This window comes from Lampetra fluviatilis, chromosome 2, assembly GCF_964198595.1.
Source record: "Lampetra fluviatilis chromosome 2, kcLamFluv1.1, whole genome shotgun sequence".
Taxonomy (NCBI): domain Eukaryota; kingdom Metazoa; phylum Chordata; class Hyperoartia; order Petromyzontiformes; family Petromyzontidae; genus Lampetra; species Lampetra fluviatilis.
In genome coordinates, this window is record NC_136276.1 from 21,884,157 (window position 1) to 21,905,621 (window position 21,465).

Below are 21,465 nucleotides of genomic sequence, written 5' to 3' on the forward strand. Positions count from 1 at the left end.
AAGAACAGTATCCCCACATGCAAATGATAAAGTCTGATATCCCAGTACGCCAAGTGGATGAGCTTCTGCAAACGTTTGTATTGAAAAAAAAATCACTTTATAATTAATAAAAGGCGAGGCCAAAACAGATAATACGGTCAATATGCATGACAACCATTTTCACAGAAATTCCCCCCAAAAAAGTTACCTAACCAGCAGGTGTGCACAGGTGAGATACATTTCCACATTTGCCAAACTCCTTACGACGGTGAATGAGTTTCGATGACTGTTGCATGCAACACACACACACACAATATCCACTTGCTGGAAACATGACGCTACTTCTGCATAACTCTACATATAAACCTTATGGCGGTACTGGAACCCCAGCTCTCGCATAATGTCCGTGATGCAGTCATTTGTAGTCTGTTCATGGTCGGCGATGCGGCAATCGACTCATCTCGACGAGCTGTACACGATGCACTATTCAAAGTAAAAATTTTCGATAACGGATTTTTTATGAAAACTAAATCCGTTATCAACATCACGGAGTAGCGCTGATTTCTGATTGATTGGTACCCCAGTCGCGGAGTTAAGTAACACCCCTGGAAAAAAAGTGTCCCAGAAATAAAATATTTAATTGCCTCGGCCATTCTGTATTATTTGGTACTCTGGGGTACCGCCATAAGGATAATTTACTCGCTGCTGCTGCTGCTGCAATGAGGGTGGTCATTAGTGTGGATGCTCGGTTGAAGAGGAGGGGGAAGTTGGGTCGTGAATGTGGCTGTGCCAGCCACTCCGGGCATTTCCTTCACAGTCCCATGCTCTGAAGCTGAATGGTTAAACTACAGCGTCATTATAAATCCACTCATTGTGTCGCTCACTATAAAATAAGCATTGTATAAGTGGCACTTATTCAAATAAAATGCATTCTACGTGGAAAATTGATAAGGTGGATCAAAATCAATTTTTGAAAATGTGTCAATCACGAACAGGATAAAAGGTATTTATCCATCGTGTGTTTGTCAAGTAAATGCATTTGGGACAAGTGGATACACTATGTGTGCCAAGTAAAGTCAGGATGCTATTGAAAGATAAAGCGCATGAATCATACTACACAATACCTGTAGGAGCTGACGCAATTCCATATTGTAAACGCTACATTACTCAACTTTAAATGTTTTATTCAACTTCAATAATGTTGCTTTCAAATAACTTGCAACAATTCTTGCTGCTGTTGATGCCGTTGGCAGTGGTGCACCAGCACAGTGAACATAACAAAAAAACCCTCAACACACTCGTCAATAAAACAAGTGCGTGGCCACAAAAGGAAAATTATATAATCGGTGTCGTTTGGGGCAATGGTCCTTCGACACAACGCACAAAGAGGCCAGGGAGGGCAATAACAGAGGAACAGCGAGGTCAATATCAAATAAATGTCATTCTTTTTCCTCCGTGTTAATGGGAATAGTGAGCGTCCATGCCTCCGCTAACAATGCCATCATCTGTGCAGGGCCGCACGTGCTTTAGGAGATTATTTGTATGTGTTGGCAGAGTTTCAGGATGTGCTCATGTTGTATGCTCTATTCAAACGTACAGCTTGCATGCTGTAAAGTGAGAGTATCACATTACCATTAAGAAGCACAGGAACGAGACGAGCAAAAGTGTAAAAATTAGGAAAACATTTTCGAAACCGTACACATCCCATAAAGAAAACGTCGGGTGGCTCAGAACCAAGAGCTACCACTTTTCGCTATCTGGTCAAAGGTTACCCAGCGGTGCGGTTACCTGTACTTGCGTTAGCAGTGAGCCAATGAGTGGGCGGTGGGGTGGTGGTAGGGCCCGCACCGCTGGGCTCGCTGCTGTGGGCCTCTGTCCCCAGGGTTGGGGTCCCGCCCTGCCCCTGAGTGGTGGCGAGGGTTTCCGTTGCAGGCGTTGGAGGAGCCTCTGTGGTGACGCTCGATTTCTGCAGGCTCCTGCTTGCGGAGGAGGTGGCAGGTGCGAGCGAAGGACCAGAGGTCACGCTCGCCAAGGTGGTTCCCACGCCGACCTGGGCTGAGGACGACGACTGTGTCTGAGCGGTGGACATCTCAGCCTGAGCGGTGGAGATCGCAGTCAGAGCGGTGGACATCTCAGCCTGAGCAGTGGAAATCGCAGCCGGAGCAGTGGACACGATCGGGGCCAGCGTTGTGGTCGTCTTCTTGCCACGGAACAACCAATCCCACTGTGCAGATGCCAGTGGAGCAGCACATCCCAGCAACAGGACGACGATGCACAGTAAATTCTGCCTCGCCATTATTGTCAACGGAGAATCCAACAAGCGGACGGAAAGGAGATGGGGCTTTTTTTTTATCTTCCCCTCGTTCTATTTGAGACAAACACGAACTTAGAAGAGGTAGCGCCCTAACCTTTGTGGCATTCTCACAACAGCGAGAAGATGAAAAGCCACCAGCTCATGTCACAGAGACGCGTGGGTTTGAATAAATCCCAGAATACTTTGGAGGTGTCAATAAAAAAAACCCACAATCTCCCGGACACACCGGGTTACAGCAGCAAAATCCGCAGAGGCGGTCACGTACGACCGGCAAATGTCGTGGAGAGCTCACGGACTCGGGGTCACGCGTCACGCTGCCAGGCCCCCCTCTCTGGAATTCCAGCCAGAGTAGTTGGGACGATGACAAAAGTTGTCCCAGCCGCTTCTCGCCGTATTTATGTAGAGAGAGGGGAGGTGGGGGAGGTGGGGGAGGTGGGGCCGGTGTTGGTGGGCGGCGGTAGAGACCACGCGCACAGCGGCCCCGCACTCAACGCGCGGGGGCCTCCTCCTCCTCCCCAGTGGCCGGGTGATCTCACGGAGCCAACAACCTGCGCGCTTGTCCAATCGTACGGTCGGGCACGGCCTGCGGTGCTCTCTGCCCGCCCGCCCGCCCGCTCGCCCCCACCCCACACAGCCAGGCTCCCCCCTCCAGCCACCACCGTCCCCTGCTCGTGAGCAACACCCCACACACTGCGCCCCCCCCCCCCCGTATGACTCCTGCACGAGTTAACCATTAACAGCGGGCTCGGGGCTTCCTGCGGGGGTAGTGGGGGGGGTTCACGCGTTCAGAGATCGAACTCGGATATGAACCAATGGGGCTAAGAACTCACAGCCTTCACACGGCCACGAGTGAGACCTGGTGTGAGCTCACTCCCTCCACACGGTGCTGAGTGAGACCTGGGGTGAGTTCACTCCCTCCACACGGCCACGAGTGAGACCTGGGGTGAGTTCACTCCCTCCACAAGGTGCTGAGTGAGACCTGGGTTGAGTTCACTCCCTCCACACGGCCTCGAGTGAGACCTGGGGTGAGTTCACTCCCTCCACAAGGTGCTGAGTGAGACCTGGGGTGAGTTCACTCCCTCCACACGAGTGAGACCTGGAGTGAGTTCACTCCCTCCACACGGCCACGAGTGAGACCTGGGGTGAGTTCACTCCCTCCACACGAGTGAGACCTGGAGTGAGTTCACTCCCTCCACACGGCCACGAGTGAGACCTGGAGTGAGTTCACTCCCTCCACACGAGTGAGACCTGGGGTGAGTTCACTCCCTCCACACGAGTGAGACCTGGGGTGAGCTCACTCTCTCCACACGAGTGAGACCTGGGGTGAGTTCACTCCCTCCACACGAGTGAGACCTGGGGTGAGTTCACTCCCTCCACACGGCCACGGGTGAGACCTGGGGTGAGTTCACTCCCTCCACACGAGTGAGACCTGGGGTGAGTTCACTCCCTCCACACGGCCACGGGTGAGACCTGGGGTGAGTTCACTCCCTCCACACGGCCACGAGTGAGACCTGGGGTGAGTTCACTCTCTCCACACGAGTGAGACCTGGGATGAGATCACTCTCTCCACACGGTGACGAGTGAGACCTGGGGTGAGTTCACTCCCTCCACACGAGTGAGACCTGGGGTGAGTTCACTCCCTCCACACGACCACGGGTGAGACCTCGGGTAAGCTCACTCCCTCCACACGAGTGAGACCTGGGGTGAGTTCACTCCCTCCACACGAGTGAGACCTGGGATGAGATCACTCTCTCCACACGGTGACGAGTGAGACCTGGGGTGAGTTCACTCTCTCCACACGAGTGAGACCTGGGGTGAGTTCACTCCCTCCACACGGTGACGAGTGAGACCTGGGGTGAGTTCACTCCCTCCACACGAGTGACGAGTGAGATCTGGGGTCAGCTCACTCCACACAGCCACGAGTGAGACCTGGGGTGAGCTCACTCCCTCCACACGGCCACGAGTGAGACCCATGAAGCGGTGGATCCAGTGAATCCAGCTTCCCTGGGTCTCTGAGACGCAACCGCCGCGGGACAACACAACCTCGTCTCTCCAGATCTTGATAAGGTGCTCGCCTTTCCGACGGCGTTCCCAGAATTCTGGTGCCTTAAAGAGGCCACATTCCCACGCGCAATAAAAAACCGCAGCTATGCGACGTCATATTTTAGAGTCACATTGCAGTCGTGTGCATGCTACGCATACTGGGGTCAAGGAGTAGTAAACGCGCATTACACTGCGTCGCATTCACACGCACACACACGGCGCACCTTTGCACTGTTAACCCGAACGTCAAAGTGTGCACACAAAACAAGAGTTCGTTCACATGGTTTTAGTGTCCGCAGGTGTTTCTGGCGTCTTCGGAGGCATTTCATGAATCCCAACCGATGCGCGAGCAAAAGCGCGAGGAGCATTAAAATAGCCGCGACACAAACGGAGAGAGCGAGTCCGGAAACATTTCCACGGACAATCTGCTTCCTCGCGACGAACACGAATGACTGCGATATGGACATTGCCAGCGCGCTCTCCTGGGCGGCTGGGTGGTGGCGGAGTGGTGAAACTTGTGCCTCAACGCGGCACGCAAGGGCCTGGGTTGTATTCCTGACTCTGGCGCCTTTCTGTGTGGACTCTCCCCCTGTTCTTGCATGGGTTTCATCAGGGTTCTCTCGTTTCTTCCCATAGCTCAACACACACACAAAACAACAACCCCATACACGATGTAACTGGTACTGGCCAAAAACGTCCTAATTTCTGAAAAACTTACCTGCAAATTACTCAATTGCGATTACGCACAGAAACAGCAGCGACATCGCCCCCTTACTGCGAAAAACTTGGCAGGACCCTCCTGAAAAAGAGTCTTGAGGCTCAGGATCTTCTGGGTAAAACAGCCTAATAAAATAAAATAAAGCAACCTCATATGCTCCGTTCTTACATCAAATGCCTTGCCACCAATGCCCGCCCGCAGCCCAGTTGGGTACACAAACACACACACACAACACAAACAAAGCCACGCATGTCGAGATAAAAGTGCTGCTAATGTCCAATGCGGAGTGGCGAGAGGCCGCCCAGAGCGCTCGCAGTAGACACGTGGGTGAGCTGGCTGGGGGCTGTCTCCACGTGAATGTAGGTCAAGGCAACGTCCTCTCCTCTACACACGCCCTCCACCGCTACCGAGTACACCTCTCCCAACACAGCACCCTCTTGCTGCTGTTGCCAATGCACTCGTGGTGTCACAAAGAATAGCAGCCGCAGTGGTGCGACGCTCAGCGCACTGGACTTGCAATCCCAGAGGGTGCCGGTTCGATTCCATCTCCGGGCGGCGGCAGTTCAAAGGATTGGGCGAGTTTTTTTAAAATCCCTCCCCCCCCCCACCGCCTCTGTCCACCCAGGAGTATAAACGGGTTCGCCAGAGTCGATCGGCAGGTCGCGTGCGGTGGAGGACGTGTTGGTTAGCGGCGAAGGGAAGATCAAATCACCCCCTGGAGCTTGCTCGAGTGGAGGCCCTTTTGCCAGCAGTCGCCTAAGCAATTGCAGAGGCCCGCCTTAACTGAGGAACAACGGCAAATGTACCACGCAAGCGTGGCTTGTCCTTTCCCGTGAGCGTCAAACTATCCGTTCCTTTCTGGCATTCCACTGGAAGCGATTACCGTGTTGCTCACTTCCAGGACCGGCAATCGATTCTGAAAATGGTTACCGGTTGGCAACCCCCAAATGTGAGTTGACCACCTGCATTCTCGAGAGAAGGTCACACACACGGCTGGCAAGTGAGGTGTGCCGATAAGCTGCCAGGCCACCACTCCGCATGGCTGGCCACTGGGCGGTGTTAGCTTCCGCCAGGCGGTGGCGATGCCAGGCCAGGTTGGCACGATGCAACTTGCTGGAATGCACATCATGCCCAATTTCTGCCAAGAAACATCCTCCCCCCGCCTCCTCTGCATGTGTTTATTCATCAGTGACTGGAAAATTATGTTTCCTATAGGACGCAAATATCTTTGGAGGTATGTCATGCATGCATATACAGTTTCAAAACGATAAATCTCATTGTATATTATATACAGTCTGTTTTAATTCTCACCACTCTTCACCAACCGTACTAATTCTGAAAAATGATCGGTCTTCATAAAATCAGCCCTATATAATGTAATAACCCTGACCGAACTGAGATATCCTGTTGATCCGGTGCCACTTGGGTAACCAGTGCCAGCGCATTACCTTCTCTCTATACTACCCTTTATTATTAGTGCACTGATTTAACCACGAAAGTTACATTGAGAGTCAAGGCTCGTTTTCAGGCGCGTCCTGCCAAGTTTTTGCAGTCGTGGGAAAACGTTGCTGTGTGAAATCCCAATTGAGTATTTTCCAGGCAATTTTTCATAATTGGGATGTTTTGGCCAATACCAGTGACATCTTGTCTGGGGCTTTTTATTTTGTTATGGCAGGAAACTGGAAACAGGGGGAGAACAGATCAACTCCACACAGAAATGCGCCGCCAGAGTCAGGAATCAAACCCAGGTCCTTCTTGCTGTGAGGCACGACTGCTACCACTGCACCATCACCCTCCCGCCCGATAACGATGTTAAAGACCTCAGCCTTTGCGGAGTGCTTTTACATAACAAACATCTTACAATGTAGAATTTGTGACATAACTGTTTTACATTCAGAACCCAAATCGGCTTTCAGGATAACGCCAGTGGCGACCGTGCGTTCCATTTCCATTTTGGAAAAAAAGGTCACGTGCCAAGAGGTGACACGTCAAGCAGCAACGCCTCTCTTCATCAAATCCCTCCAGGGAATTTGCTGAACCTGTTCATCACAATAAACACTGTGATGGCTGAAACTCTCCACTGCCACAGTCTATAGGGCCCCTGTGCCAGGCCGAGACAAAGCCTCTGTTATGGCTGCTTCACATTCCAATATGACTGTGCAGTACACTCTAACAATTGGGTCATTTCACTTCAACTCTGCAAAAATCAGACGCGCCATCTTCGTGTTACGTGCAGGTGCAGAGGTGCAGTGCTACGCCTGCCCCGTCAACATATCTCATCTTTCCTTGACGGAAGCGTAAGCAGAGTCCTTATTGTGGCCGCGTGATATGCCAGCCAAGTGGCATCGTGGCAGACCACTTTTACTTCCAGTCAAGAGGTTGTGAGTTCAAATCCCAGTCAGCGGTCAACAAAATCTGTCGTCCCTGTGGGATCAATGGAAAGCGTGGCACTTTGTGGGACGTCTACAGGGGAGGTACTTGTCCCAACCACATGAATATTGAATTCCCACCTCTGGTTAAAAATAATGAGACGTTTTTGATCGAGCGTACCCTTCATGCCTGAGCACCCCAGAGAGCTTTACGCGCGATAAGTGACTTGTATTTAATCTCAAACATCTGAAAGGGTGCCCCCAACGGCAGCTGTTCCTGTGGGAAAAAGGTGACTGAGTATCTGGCTGATAATGAGCATCAGTTTGCCAGTTGGGGGCCAGAATTGCTGTATGTAATCCCAGTTTTTCAACTTGTGGTGTAATTTTTCGAATTTGGTAAATTTGGAAGATTTTGGGACAGCGACGCCACCACGCGATGCCCCACTCGTTTTAATCGATGTCGGGGGATCTTTCACGTAGACTGTGAATCAGACGGCGCGTGGTATTTTACGGTTAACACCGCACCACGGTAATAACCGGGTTGGACGCCGGGCTCGAACCCGCGAACTTCTGCAACAAAATGGTGCACAAGATTACACCGGCCGCGTGGTCTCCCCGGGATCACAAACGGAGGATGAGCACCACCCAGTGGCGGGTTGAGGAGGGGGGGAAGGTGAAGGGTTGCCACGGTGGAAAAAATGTTATCTCCCTCGCCTGGTATACAGGAGGTCGTGGGTTCGATCCCGATCCCGACGATGCCTGTATATTTGGAATTCTCCCCGTGGTCGCGAGGATTTTTCTGTGAGCCCTCCGTTATTTTCCCCTCCACATTTACAATCAAGCGTTTGGAGCAGCGGTCGGCAACCGGCTCTTTAATGACCGCTTCGTGACGTTTTGTATTAAAGACCACAGCCTCTTGATATATGGAGTTTTTGTTATCGAATTCGAAAAAAGTTCTCTTCTTGTTATTTTGGTTGGCAAGCCCTGGGTTAGAGAGTATTTGGCTGCTATAAATTTCCACGTGATAAGTCACTTTGTTGAGCTGTCAATTGTGGCCAGGTCACTTCTGAAAGAAGAGCTATATAGCTCAGTGGGCCTTACCTGGTAAATAAATAAATAAAGTACTTTAACCTCAAACTGGTGACTGGAGATGGTCGAATGAACATAAAAAGCTCCTTCAGGACGGTGCACTGAGAGACTGTGTGCGTGAGAGTGTGAGCCAGTAACTACGAGTACCTCTGTGCTCATCCAGGACCCTAACCAAGTTCACAGTCGGTTCCTGAGTGCAGTGGGTTTGATGATACAGCAATACCCCGGTTTACGTCGGGGGGGGGGTTGCGTTCTCGACAGGTGCGACGACGACGAATATCGAAGCGACGTGAATTGAAGCGGTTTACAGGGTAGGTGGTGGAGGCGAAGGCCGAGAGGCGACGGATAACGAGAAAGGACGGACGATGCTGTCAGCGATGCAGCAAGTGTGGGTCGAGGCGACGCAAGTCAGGTAGCGGTGTTCATAACAGTGACGACGTGTTTGCGAAACGACGTAAAAGGGGGAGACGTACTGTACATCGGGCTATTACTGTAATTGGTCACCAGTGACCGCAAAACACGTGAACTTTGTAGAGTTTGTAATTTCACTTATTTTGTTCGGCAGATGTTTTCCAAATCGTAATTTATACTTGCAGTGTACAGGCATTGACAGCGGTCTCGTGGTTCTGTAACAGGATACGTGTGACGGCATGTGCTGACACTTATTCGTGGCTCCCCAGTGTGACGTTTAAGTTTGGTTGTTGTAGGGGATTATATAAATTGGAACGTGATTCACAAAGTAGAATTGGTAAAAGCACACGTCATTTAATGTGTAAAGAAATGATAGATTCCCTGGTAGAGGAAAGGAAGCAAGCTCAGGAAACACGCATCGGGTCATGTGAGTATGATTATTCGTTTTATTTACTACGCTTGTTTACTTCGGAAAGCCTCACTGAGTCTCAAGACTATTTCAGGAGGGTTCTGCCAGGCTTTAACAGTACGGGGCGATGCTGCTGCTTTGTGTATTCCGAACTAAGTAATTTGCAGGTAATTTTTCAGTATTGGGATGTGCTTAGGCCAACAACAGTTAAAATGTATGTTTGTTTAGCCATGGCAGCGAACCGGAAAACCCGGAGGAAACCCATGCCAAACAGGGGGAGAATATACAAACCTCACAGAGATAGGCACCCGTGTCAGAAATCGAACCCAGGTACCTGTTGCTGTGAGGCACACATATCAGCACTGCACCATCCTGCCACCAATAAAATCACGTATTCGCAGGCTCGATGCGACTTATCCCAACATCAGAACATTGGCCTGCCTTGCTCCCGTACAGGCAAATCCCACAGAGCACTGTAGTGTATGGCAAACCCCATAGAGCACAATCGTGTATGGCAAATCCCATAGAGCGCTATAGTGTACCCACAATCACTCTTGACGTGCAGAGGTGGCATCCACGTGTGAGACGCGGGATCGCTGTTGTTGCTTTGCTCAATCTGGAGCTCTCTCGGTCTAAAGGATGCGTGTTCGTTCTCTGAGAAATAAAAGTTCATTTACAATCCACAAATAAACTATTCTAGATGCGATTCGAATGTCAGACAAATATAAATGTATATATTAATTCAATTCACATGGTCACACTGTCAGAGAGAATCAGAGCTCCTGGTGGTATAGTTGTAAAATACCTGCTTCACCAGCAGTAGCCTGCATCATAACCACGGTCACAATTGCAATAATAATAATAAATCTACATGATCGGTCCATATTTAGAAACAATCGAATGGGTTTGAAATTAATGCTTGCAATGACACTGTCAGCATTGCATAGAGTAGGACAGGCCTGCGGTGGACTCGTGAACCTTGCCACGGCCACCGCAATGCCCCACTGGTACCAATACTGATGCACGGCGGTAATTAAGTTGTGTGTAACGGCGATATGGAGAAATGTGCAACGCGTTAAAACCGCTCGGTTTCACAACATGCGCAATGGGATACGCGGCGACGCAGCAGTCATAACGATTGGCCCTCTGTTGGGACCACAAAGGTCTCGGAGCCCTCTAATTTTGGAGAACTTATGAAAGTGTCTCTGACAATCGGTGCATGCCACATCTGAGGAGGACATGGGGGACTGGAGCCAGTCTAGGCTCCTTAGATTTGACTTTCTGCTCCTTCACTCTGATCTAATGTGCGAGCACTCACTTTTTGGACGTACAGTACCACCGAAGCAAATGTATCCTCACTTAAACTCAACTCGTTTGTAATCAGAGTGGTTATGTTACCTCTATTCGCGATATATTTAGTTAAACCAAACTCACAAGAAAAAACTAAACGCATTCAACAATAACTCCGATGAGGGGTCTATGGGTTGACGGGATGGTCCCATGCGTCCCATACCGCATTTGGTTGATATTGTTGATGTTACACATTCCCGTGGCAGAAACCAGTCAGCTCCACAGGATGACCACTTGTGACTTCCTCACAAAACAGTACTCGTTTTAACAACTCCAGAAGGATGATGTGGATCGCACCAATATGTCATTCACACACTTCTCTGTACAAATCCAGACCTGAGCAGAGGTTCATTTAAAATGTGTTGCTGCCATCCCACTGCGGAGTTCAACGAATGTCCCCCATACGTGCACACAGCCCGCCAGTCCAGGAGCTGTGGAGAAAAACGTATCTCTGCTCACACGAGCGACGAGCCGGTAGCAGGCCCGCCTCCAGCTCCTCTGGCAATAGAGCCGTTGCGTGGGGGGCCTTCATAGCAGTGCCTTAGGTGGCCCTAAGGGACATTTTAGTAGTGCAGGGGCCCATCGCGGTAGGTTGATGCTCACCTCCACTGGCAGCCCTGAGTCAGTGGTAAAAATTCCACGTCTCAATAATGAGGCCCAGTCCCTCCATATGATAATCACTGCTGACTTCGCATGTGGCGATGCTTAGTTTTAATAGCCCCAAAGGGATGATATCCTGAGTCGACCTATGACCGGCATTTGAACTTGCGTTTTTATAATTGTAGGTCACATGCACGAAAATCAGTACCACTAGTATACATCTTCTTGGTTATTTCGGTAAAGTAACGTAGAAGGGAAATAATACAATAATACAAATTCAACATAATAGAATAATTATGTTTTATATAGTGAGAATTATTTAATAAAGTTGAATTTTAATTATTTTATTATTTCCCTTTTACGTTACTTTACCGAAAGGACCAAGAAGATGAATCCCTGCAGTCACGAAAGCTTTAAATCACTAGTATACAATTATTTATCCAGGAAAGCCACAATGATTCCAAAAACTATTTTGCAGGAGGATCCTGCATTGCCAAGTTTGGTCAATCCAAGTTGCATTGTACGTTTTTAGCAATGCAAGTAAATTGGAGAACCCGGAGGAAACCCAAGCAGAACAGGGGGAGAACATACAAATTACGCACAGAAAGGCGCCCGTGTCGGGAATCAAATCCATGCCCTTCTTGCTAGCACGAATGTTACAACTCCGCCATCTTAGGCATTAAATGATACATTCATCGATTCTCACACTCATGACACGTCAATCCAATTGTGTGCTTGAAAAGATAGTATTTACAAATTACATACACATTACACGGACACATCATATTGGAAAATGAACAAATACGTACAAACAAGACTGAGAAAGAAAACTACGAACAGCATTTATGAGATGTGCTTGAAAAGATAGTATTTACAAATTACATACACATTACACGGCACATCATATTGGAAAATGAACAAATACGTACGAACAAGACTGAGAAAGAAAACTACGAACAGCATTTATGAGATGGCAAAAAAACAAGATTCCGGAATGGAATTTCGCCCCAGCTTCACGGCAATCGGTCTGCCGGAGGGCGACCCTCGGCACGCCGAGCGTACCAACACGTGGCGATCGAAGCGCTGCGACAACGGCTAGAAGCTAAATGACGCACGCGCGCCCCCACGCTCAAGTGCAACGTACGCGTGCGCACGCGATCCGCGCGTTGTCGAGCGTCATCATTTCATGAAACGCGGCCGTATAGGATTGCTCGCTTATCTGTGGCCTTTACGCGCAGCACTCGGCGACACGAAGGGCTCGCAGAGACGTGCCCATGACGGCAGGCAAAATAAATAACCGTGCACAAAGGACCCCTTTAACTCACATTTGTCTCTGCGCACGTCGACTTGGCAATGGGGACACCACTGATAAGAGACCTGAGACTTCACAGGGAAGGGAGGTGCCAGTTGGATCGGAACTGGAAAGGAGATTGCCAGGGCCAGAGTGTTAATGGAGAAGCGGGGCACGCGTATGAGACACGTTCAACTACAATTGCCCCCCTATTGGCCCAGAAAAGCCACAACGGGTGTGAACGCTCATTTACAGGAGGGACCCGCTTTGGTATATTTGACGCCGATCTGGGCCCAGAGACGGAGCACTTTGCCACTTGTTGCGAAGGGTTTGCGCTTCAAATCCCGGTGAGCTGCACGCATTGATGGTGCTCGGCGTATCGACAGGAACATCCGCCGGTCCGCTTCACGATGGACGTTACAGATCCCTTACCTGTGCCGTGCTCCAAAATTTGCCAAATCTGAGAAATCGCCCGCAAATTACTCAATCACTCAGCTGTCAAATACAGAAGACTATGTATGTCTACTGTATTTGTTGTCACGTTCTAACCCGCCCCGACTGGACATCTGTGAAAAAGAGCTTTATATCTCATCGGATTCCTCTTGTAAGAATAAATATTCTGATTTGAAACACAGCACCTTTGTGGCAACCTTGAACTATAAGAATGGCACGAATACCAAATGTACATTATTGTTAATATTGAGCAACTGTGAAAGAGGCAGTGAAAGGTGCGAGTCCTTTACCCTAAAAGCCAGGGCAGCGACAGTGCTGGTGTGGGACACAGAATGGTGGCGTAGTGGTTCGAACACTGCACTCACGGCCAACACCAGTGACGATTATCTGAACCGGTACTGGGCCTCCCCTAGATCTACTCAGCCTTAAATGAGTACCTAGTGCGGTGTATAAACATCGCCACTAGGGAGACGAAGGCGACCGGGCGTGTCGCTGGTCATACCACCCCCTCGTGTGCCGTGCCGGCCTTCATAGGCGCTCACTAACAGCACTTGCCTCAAGAGTCTGTCAAGGCTATACGAGTGATCTTTGTATTGTCGTATGCTGCTTACACATTACGTGCAGGTACACCACACAACTTCACGCTCGACTCACACTGTGTATAAGCAACGTATAGTGTTGTTGCACAGGTGAAATTATACAAAGAATATTTCCACAGGTTAATTTAAAGTCAGTTTTACGTATAACGTCAGGGAGTTCATTGTACTGCTGTGAGTCTCCACCCAATCTGATATCTCCACCTGATTGGACATCTCCACCCTCGAACGATTGTTGCTGTATCCACCGATCAACGTCAACAATCAGTTGGGACGGCAGGATGACGCAGTGGTAACACTCGTGTCTCACGGCAAAAGGGCCTGGGTTGGATTCCCGACTCGGAAAAGCTTTCAGTGTGGAGTCTGTATGTTCTCTCCCCTGTTTTGTTTGAATTGCCTCTGGGTTCTCCGGTTTACAAAAGCTAAAACAAACACGCCAAACATCCGAATGCTCAACATTAACCCACAATTTACCCAATTGGGATTAAAAACATTAGAACATCACCCCCTAATGCAAACAAACTTGGCTCGACCCTCTTGAAAGGAGCCTTCAGACTGAGTGAGGCTCTCCTCGGTAAACAAGCAGAATAATAATAACAACAGCATGAACCCAACTCAATCCATCCTCGTTCGGAACTTCTCGATGTGAGCGGCTATATTTACAGAAAGATGGCAGCGGAACAACATCGTTCACCTTTCTTTCAGCTGGGTAAATAAAAATCTTTAATGAACGCGTTAACTATGCTCTATAGGCACGGGATTACAACGGAAACGTGAAAAAATCTAGCTCATTATTATTGTGTTAAAACCATTGAAAATGTAGTGACTGTACTTGAAGTTCACGAGACGACCGACTCAGAGAGGCTTTATGAAGATGTGTAGTTTGAGGAGAGAGTTTCACCTCCATTCCAGGACAAACTTAGGAAGGCAGTCACCACCCGCTAGTGGTCTGTCACCCATTCTCGTGATGTCAACCCGACCCTCTACATCTGGGTTTGAAACCAGCAACCTGCCATGTGACCATCTGGTGGTGGCAACTGTTCATGGAGTGGTGCTACGAGCCAACGCCGTGCATTGCCAAAAAACCTCTTTATCACAAGCCAGCTCCATTATCAGCATGGTGACAGACCGTATGCCTAATAGCGCTTTCCCCAACAGCATGTTGAAGGCTATACGGGGACCTTAAACTCTGTGCTTGCACGGTTCCTGCTGAAGGTCTTATCCTCCATGGGAAATGAATGTTAAACCTCTGAAGGCTGAAATGTGTCCTTGCTTAAAACACCAGAATCGTGCCAAAACTAAAATATTGCTTGATTAGTGGATTGGAGGAGAGGACCCACTTTTAGAGAGAGCCAAGTGTCCTGTGAATGAAACCTCCTGTATGCACGTTTGCCGTGAGCGGGAATCAAAATCAGCTCCCGGGGTTCGGAGCGCAGCATGCCAACAGCTACACTACCGCTTCCCCAAAATGATTATACACACACCAACCACATGATGTAAATAGCCAGGCTGAATATGTATGTATATATGTTAAACTTCTTTCGTACCGTACGTAGCCAACCGTGCTAATCGGAGTTGTGGGGGACAGACAACAAACTATAGACAAAAAGCAGTTCTCTACAAATGAGTTCTCAATCTAGAATATTTAAAAGTACAAAGCTCCAGCGGCTGCATCTTTTGTGAGCAGCTCATTCGTCACATCTCGGTAGCACCAAGGGCGCCACGTTGGCGAGATGTTAACTACCATGCCTGGTATACATGAGGTTGTGGGCTCGATCCCGACCTTGACGCCTGCTGTATATTTGGAGTTTGCATGTTGTCCCTGTGATCGTGTGGATTTTTTTCTGGATTCTCCAGTTTTTCCCTCCACGTGCTATAAATTAGCACGTGATAAGCCATTTCGTTGGGCGAACATTTGTGGCCAGATCGCTTCTGAAAAAGAGCTATATAGCTCAGTGGGCCTTACCTATTAAAATAATAAACAGTTTAGTTTGAGTTTAGGGAAGAGGACGGATGAATATGGGCAGCAGTTGGGTGACTGTCAGTTGAACAATATTCCACGATCCATCAAATACAAAGGATATAGTTACGAACAACCAATTTAATGTATTGTATTTCTTTGCATGTCCAGATGTATTATCATCACATAGCAAACAATATATGTATATATTTGTACATTTTCTCAGGTGGTCGTTTACAAATCTCGGATATGAGACTTGACATCACCACCCATAGGGCTCTTTCTGTGTTTTGCCAACGTTTTTAAACATTTACCTCACAACATATGTCGCTTGTTGGTGACTCCCTGAAGAAATTGCCGGGTAATTGTGGGAATTGAACTGCTGACCCCGCATGGCCTAACTCAACCATGAGGACTCTGGGCCACCTTTGGGTGCTTTAATACAGCTAGCATGGATTTGATTTGTGTGCGTGTGTGTTTTAGTTTGTTGTCCTCCCCTCCCCCGCACCTCCGATTAGCATGGTTGGCTATGTATGTTGCGAAAGGAGTTCAACATATGCACAATACATGCCATCTTCCCGCCATGGCAAAGGAGGTGGCCGGCACTGCGCGAGGCTGTGCGTACGCTCTACATCAACCTCCTCGATTACATCCCGAGGGCCCAACGTGAAGAGCGATGCGACCTGCACTGTGGCTGCTACCTGACTCTCAGGACCCCGTCGCGTGCAATGGCCAAGGCGAATCGCTGGCACCCGGCACACTGGAGCCAAGGGCGAAGGTACATTGACACCGAGAGTCGTTCATTTCAGCAAAAGGGATCTCATAGGAGCATTCCCTCTGCAACGTGGCTCGCTCCGCTTAAACCGACGCGGCAATAAGACGCGGAGATGTTCGTGGGGAAAGAAGGCTCCAAGAATGGTTTCCAAATGCCAGGCTCCAAGTCCCATTGGGATGTGTAGTCCACAAACTAAAGGTGTGTTGGAGGAAACCAGAGTGCTGGAATCAATCCTGTTGGCAATGGGTTTCCACCGGGTTCTTCAGTTTCCTATCGTAGAAAAAAAACACAATGTAACCGGTATTTGATTCTTATGGCGGTACCCTGGGGTGCCAAATAATACAAAATGGCCGAGGAAATTAAATATTTTATTTCTGGGACACTATTTTTTTTCTAGGGGTGTTACTTAACTCCGCGACTGGGGTACCAATCAATCCGAATTCAGTGCTACTCCGCGATGTCAAAACGCAGCGAGGACGATTGCGCTGAAACCCTGATGGACTATCGTGCATCGTGTACAGCTCGTCGAGAGGAGTCTATTGCCGCATCGCCGACCATCAACAGACTAAAAATGACTGCATCACGGACATTATGCGAGAGCCGGGGTACTATGGTACCCTGGGGTACTGCAATAAGATTCATTAGCTAAAACATCCCAATGCTGAAAAATGTCCTGCAAACTACAGTGTTCCCTCGTTATTCACGCACTTACAATCAACGATTTTGGCTATGCGCTAATGGCATCTGGAACGCTACGCGACTGCATTGAGCGAGACAGAGAAATAAAGTGATGAGATAAAGGGATGAGAGAGAATGTGATGTGATAAAGTGATGAGATTAAGTTATGAGAGAGAATGTGATGTGATAAAGTGATGAGGCAAAGTGATGAGAGAGAATGTGATGTGATGACGTTATGAGATAAAGTGATGAGATAGAAATTGATGTGATGACGTTATGAGATAAAGTGATGAGAGAGAATGTGATGTGATGAAGTGATGAAGTGATGAGATAAAGCGATGAGAGAGAATGTGATGTGATGAAGTGATGCGATACAGTGCTGAGAGAGAAATCTTATTTACGTATTTATTTAAGGGCATTCATCAACAGGATAGGTTTTCCTAGACCAATATCATTATACGTGAAATGTTCTATTCAGGAGCATCTCCGGAATGAACGTTTCCCTCGCGAATAACGAGGGGATCCTGCCCTCAATTGGGATCGCACCCAGCAGCAACATCGCCCCCAACTGTGAAATCTTGGTAGAACTCTCCTCACAGAGAGACCTAGTGAGGCTTTTTTTATATATAAACAACGACAATAATTTTCGATTTAAAGCTTTCGTGACTGCAGGGATTCATCTTCTTGGTTCTTTCGGTAAAGTCACGTAGAAGGGAAGTAATAAAATAATAAAAATAAAACATAATAAAACAATTCTCACGACGTTTCGGCCACAACGCAAGCAGCCGTCCTCAGGCGAAGAATGAGAACATTATCAAGCTAGGAGCTTATATAGGTGTAGCGAGGAGGAGCGCCTTAACAAAAGAATGTGCATATGAAGAGGAATTTAGCATACCAATGGACAATGCGTAGGGGGTGGGCGGAGGGGTTTCAAAGTCCCATTATGCCCATGCATTATGCAGGATCAACAGCACCACGGGGGGGGCGCAAGGAACAGCGTTAATAAAGGACAGGAATGTTAGTGATATGTAGCTGCATTTACCAAACAACCACGTAGAAAACCGAAGTGAAAACTACATAAAAAAAAACTAAAATATAAACTGATACTTACTATACTCTACAATAAGCTGAGTTACTAACAACAAATAATAAAATTACAATTCTACGTCGTAAGAAGTATATAATATACTTCCATCTAAACTTTATTCTCTTAGCATATACAGTACTATATACTGCCATAGATAAACCCAACATTAAATTATATACTGTATTGCTGTAAACCACCCTATACTTTATACATTTTAATATAACACTATGTATTATTCAACTCACCCTAATGTGTATCGAAATGGTTTATTACGTCCTTCCAATGATTGCTAAGCCTGAATCCATCTTCTCGGTTAAAATTGTCTCTGTGTTTGTATATGTGGATCGCCTCATGAACGAATCTCTCATGATAGCCAGATGGCTTGCAGAGAACCTCCGTCTTGGAGAAGTCAATGTCATGTGAGCCCACTGAGTTGTAACAGTGGTCTGCCACGGCTGAGGTGTTTGTCCTACCGTGTTTTAGATCAGCTTTATGTTCACGAATGCGGTCTGAGACGTGTCGTTTGGTTTCCCCAATGTAACTGCTACCACAGAGGCAACTTAGTTTGTAGACGCCAGGGTACTGTATGTCTGGAATCACATCTTTTACAGATGGTACCAGATCACGGATTTTATGTACTGTGTTGAATCGGACCTGGATCTTGTGTTTAATCAGGATTTTGGAGATCTTTTTTGTGACCCCAGCAATGTAGGGTAAGGTGATGGTCTTGAAAGGCTCCTCAACAGGATCTTTCTTGATGGTTGGAGTGATGGCTTTGCGGATTGTGTAGTCGGAGTAACCATTAGCCTTAAGAGCTTGGCGTACGTGTTTGAGTTCACTGGAAATGTGTTCATGGTCGGAGATGCATTGGGCTCTATGATATAGAGTCTTGATGAGGGAATTCTTCTGGGATGGATGGTGGTGGGAATCCGGTTTTAGATAAGCATCCGTGTGGGTGGCTTTCCTGTAGACAGAGTGGCTCATTGAACCATCAGGTCTCCTTTTGATTAGGACATCCAAAAAGGGTAGCTTGCCATCATTTTCGACTTCCATGGTGAATCTGATGGCTGGGTGTATGGAATTGATGTGGTCGAGAAATTGGTCTAGAGCAGGCCGGCCATGTGGCCAGATGACAAAAGTGTCGTCTACGTACCTCTTCCATAAGGTCGGGCGTAGAGTGGCAGTCTGGATGGCGTCCGTCTCAAATTTTTCCATGAAGATGTTGGCTACAACCGGAGATAGGGGGGAGCCCATTGGGGTGCCCTCAATTTGCTTGTAGAAGGTTCCATTCCAGGTGAAGTATGTATTGGTTAAGCAGTGTCTCACCAGGGGGGGTACCCCAGCATTTAATCCTTGATGAACCAAGTCTTCAATGATTGCGATGGTGTCAGGCACAGGCACCTTGGTGAACAAGGAAACCACATCAAAACTGACAAGCAGGTCCTCTGGGGACAGGGCAATCCCCTTGATTGTCGATACCAGGTCAGTAGAGTTTAGTACTGCAGAGGTGGTTTTTCCAGTGAAAGGCCGTAGGATTTCGGACAAAAAACGAGCCAGTTTGGAAGTGGGGGAGTTGATAGTAGAGACAATGGGATGAAGAGGTGTATCTTCTTTATGTATCTTTGGCAAGCCGTACAATCTTGGTGGCCTGGCTGCAGAAGGTTTCAACGAGAACTGTTTGGTCTGATCAATTAATGCGGTTGAAGCAGAACAGATGTTGTTGGTTTTGGAGACGAGGCTGTTGGTGGGGTCTCTTTTTATTTTTGTGTAGCTGCCATCGTCTCAGAAAACGACAATAATTAATATTATGTGGCTACAGTCCTGTCGTGACTGCTGACTGCCCTCTCTATCCACAAACCAGACTGAGCTGTGGAGGATAACCTCTTGCAGCGGGCGGCAGGGTGTGCAGACGCGTCTGCGCGTTGGTGGCACGGTGTTGGTGGCAGGGGCGGACCAGCCAAACAAATGACCTTTAGAATCAATGAACTCGCGGCACAACGAGTGACGTGCATTATGCGGTCACAACATTTTTTTTTATGACCTTGCAGTCGCATCCATCAGGTTTCATTATTCTGGAATGCACATTTCCACAAGCCTTGCCACAGCAGACTGGTTGAGCAATGGCAATGTAAGGCCACATGTAGAAGCCGACAACGCCGGCGACCTTGCCTCAGTGTTGTAACACTGATCGACATCTCTCTCTCTGTCTCTCATTGTGTTAATATGCTCATGTTAAGTGTAGACGTGGAGAACAATAGGCCGTGTGTCTGAAAGGGCTCGTATCTCTATGACCGTGCGTCCCAGTGGGCCTGCTGCTCCTGCTGTGCTTCGCCAAGGAAAGCCTCATCGAGGCTCAAGACCCAACTTTTTTTCAAGTCGAGGACGATGTCGCTGTTCGTTTTTCTCGACTCAGTAACCGGGAGCACATTTTTTTTATTTTACCATTGGGGAGGTTTGTCCGAGGCCAGTAACAGTACATTGTGTGTGTGTGTTTTAGCTACGGGAGGATACAAAAAACCCGGAGGAAACCTATTGCAGAACAGGGGGAGAGAGAATACAAACAGTTTGACACGAATGTTATTCATCATAAAGGTTTTTTTGGATTAGATTGTGTAAATATAATAAACGTGTCGCTAATCCGCCACCTCCCAACACAGACAATGAGTAAGGTTTGTCACGTAAGCACAACGTGCCAATTAGCTACTAGTTCAGCACACCGGTGTGTTGGAGAGTAAATCCACATTCACCTACAAAAAACCTTTATTATAATAAATACGAACTCCACACGCACGGAGACGCGCCCGAGTTTGGAGCCAAACCCAGGCGCTTCTTGCTGTCAGGCTCAAGTGTTACCACTGCGTCACCACCCTGCCGCCCAGCTTACAGCTAACAACTGTAACCTGCCCATCCAAGTAAATTCATCAAGAAGTGAAACCGCCTGCAAAGTTTTCTTCTCGCAGCACCTCGGGGTGCCTTGAATGATGGGCGGGGGGGGGGTGCAGGACAGCATCCTGCTTCTGCAGCTCCACACTGCCCTCTGCTGGACACAACGTGGACTCCAAGCGCTCAGCAAGGACCCTGCAACAGCAATGAGCCGCTAACGTCGCTCTATCGCTGCTGTTGCCAGGGCGAATACGAATGTCAGACTCTGCTCATGTAGGTTTGTGCTGCAAAGCCAACGGTGTTGCGGTTTATCCCAATGAGACTTTAATCCGTCGCAATAACGCATCATCGTCATCATCACCCATGATCAATCCACTGCTGGATGAAGGCCTGCCCAATCTGCCGCCGCCGCCACCTCTCGCGATACCTGGCAAGGAACAATCCACGGAGCACTTGAGCA

At 48.4% G+C, this 21,465-nt stretch overlaps 1 protein-coding gene across 8 annotated transcripts in view; it reads right to left on the reverse strand.

Moving 5' to 3' along the window:
- The window catches only part of LOC144944131 (uncharacterized), a 290,632-nt gene that overhangs the window by 148,186 nt on the left and 120,981 nt on the right, over positions 1 to 21,465 (reverse strand). For 6 of the 8 annotated variants that reach the window (XM_078872233.1, XM_078872228.1, XM_078872234.1 and 3 more), the window contains exon 1: positions 1,768 to 2,675. The exons of the other annotated variants lie outside the window; for them this stretch is intronic. In XM_078872233.1, the coding sequence (XP_078728359.1) occupies positions 1,768 to 2,275 (508 nt within the window). In that variant the 5' untranslated portion in view covers positions 2,276 to 2,675. Of the gene's footprint in view, positions 1 to 1,767; positions 2,676 to 21,465 lie in introns of those variants that run through there. 8 annotated transcript variants of the gene reach the window in all.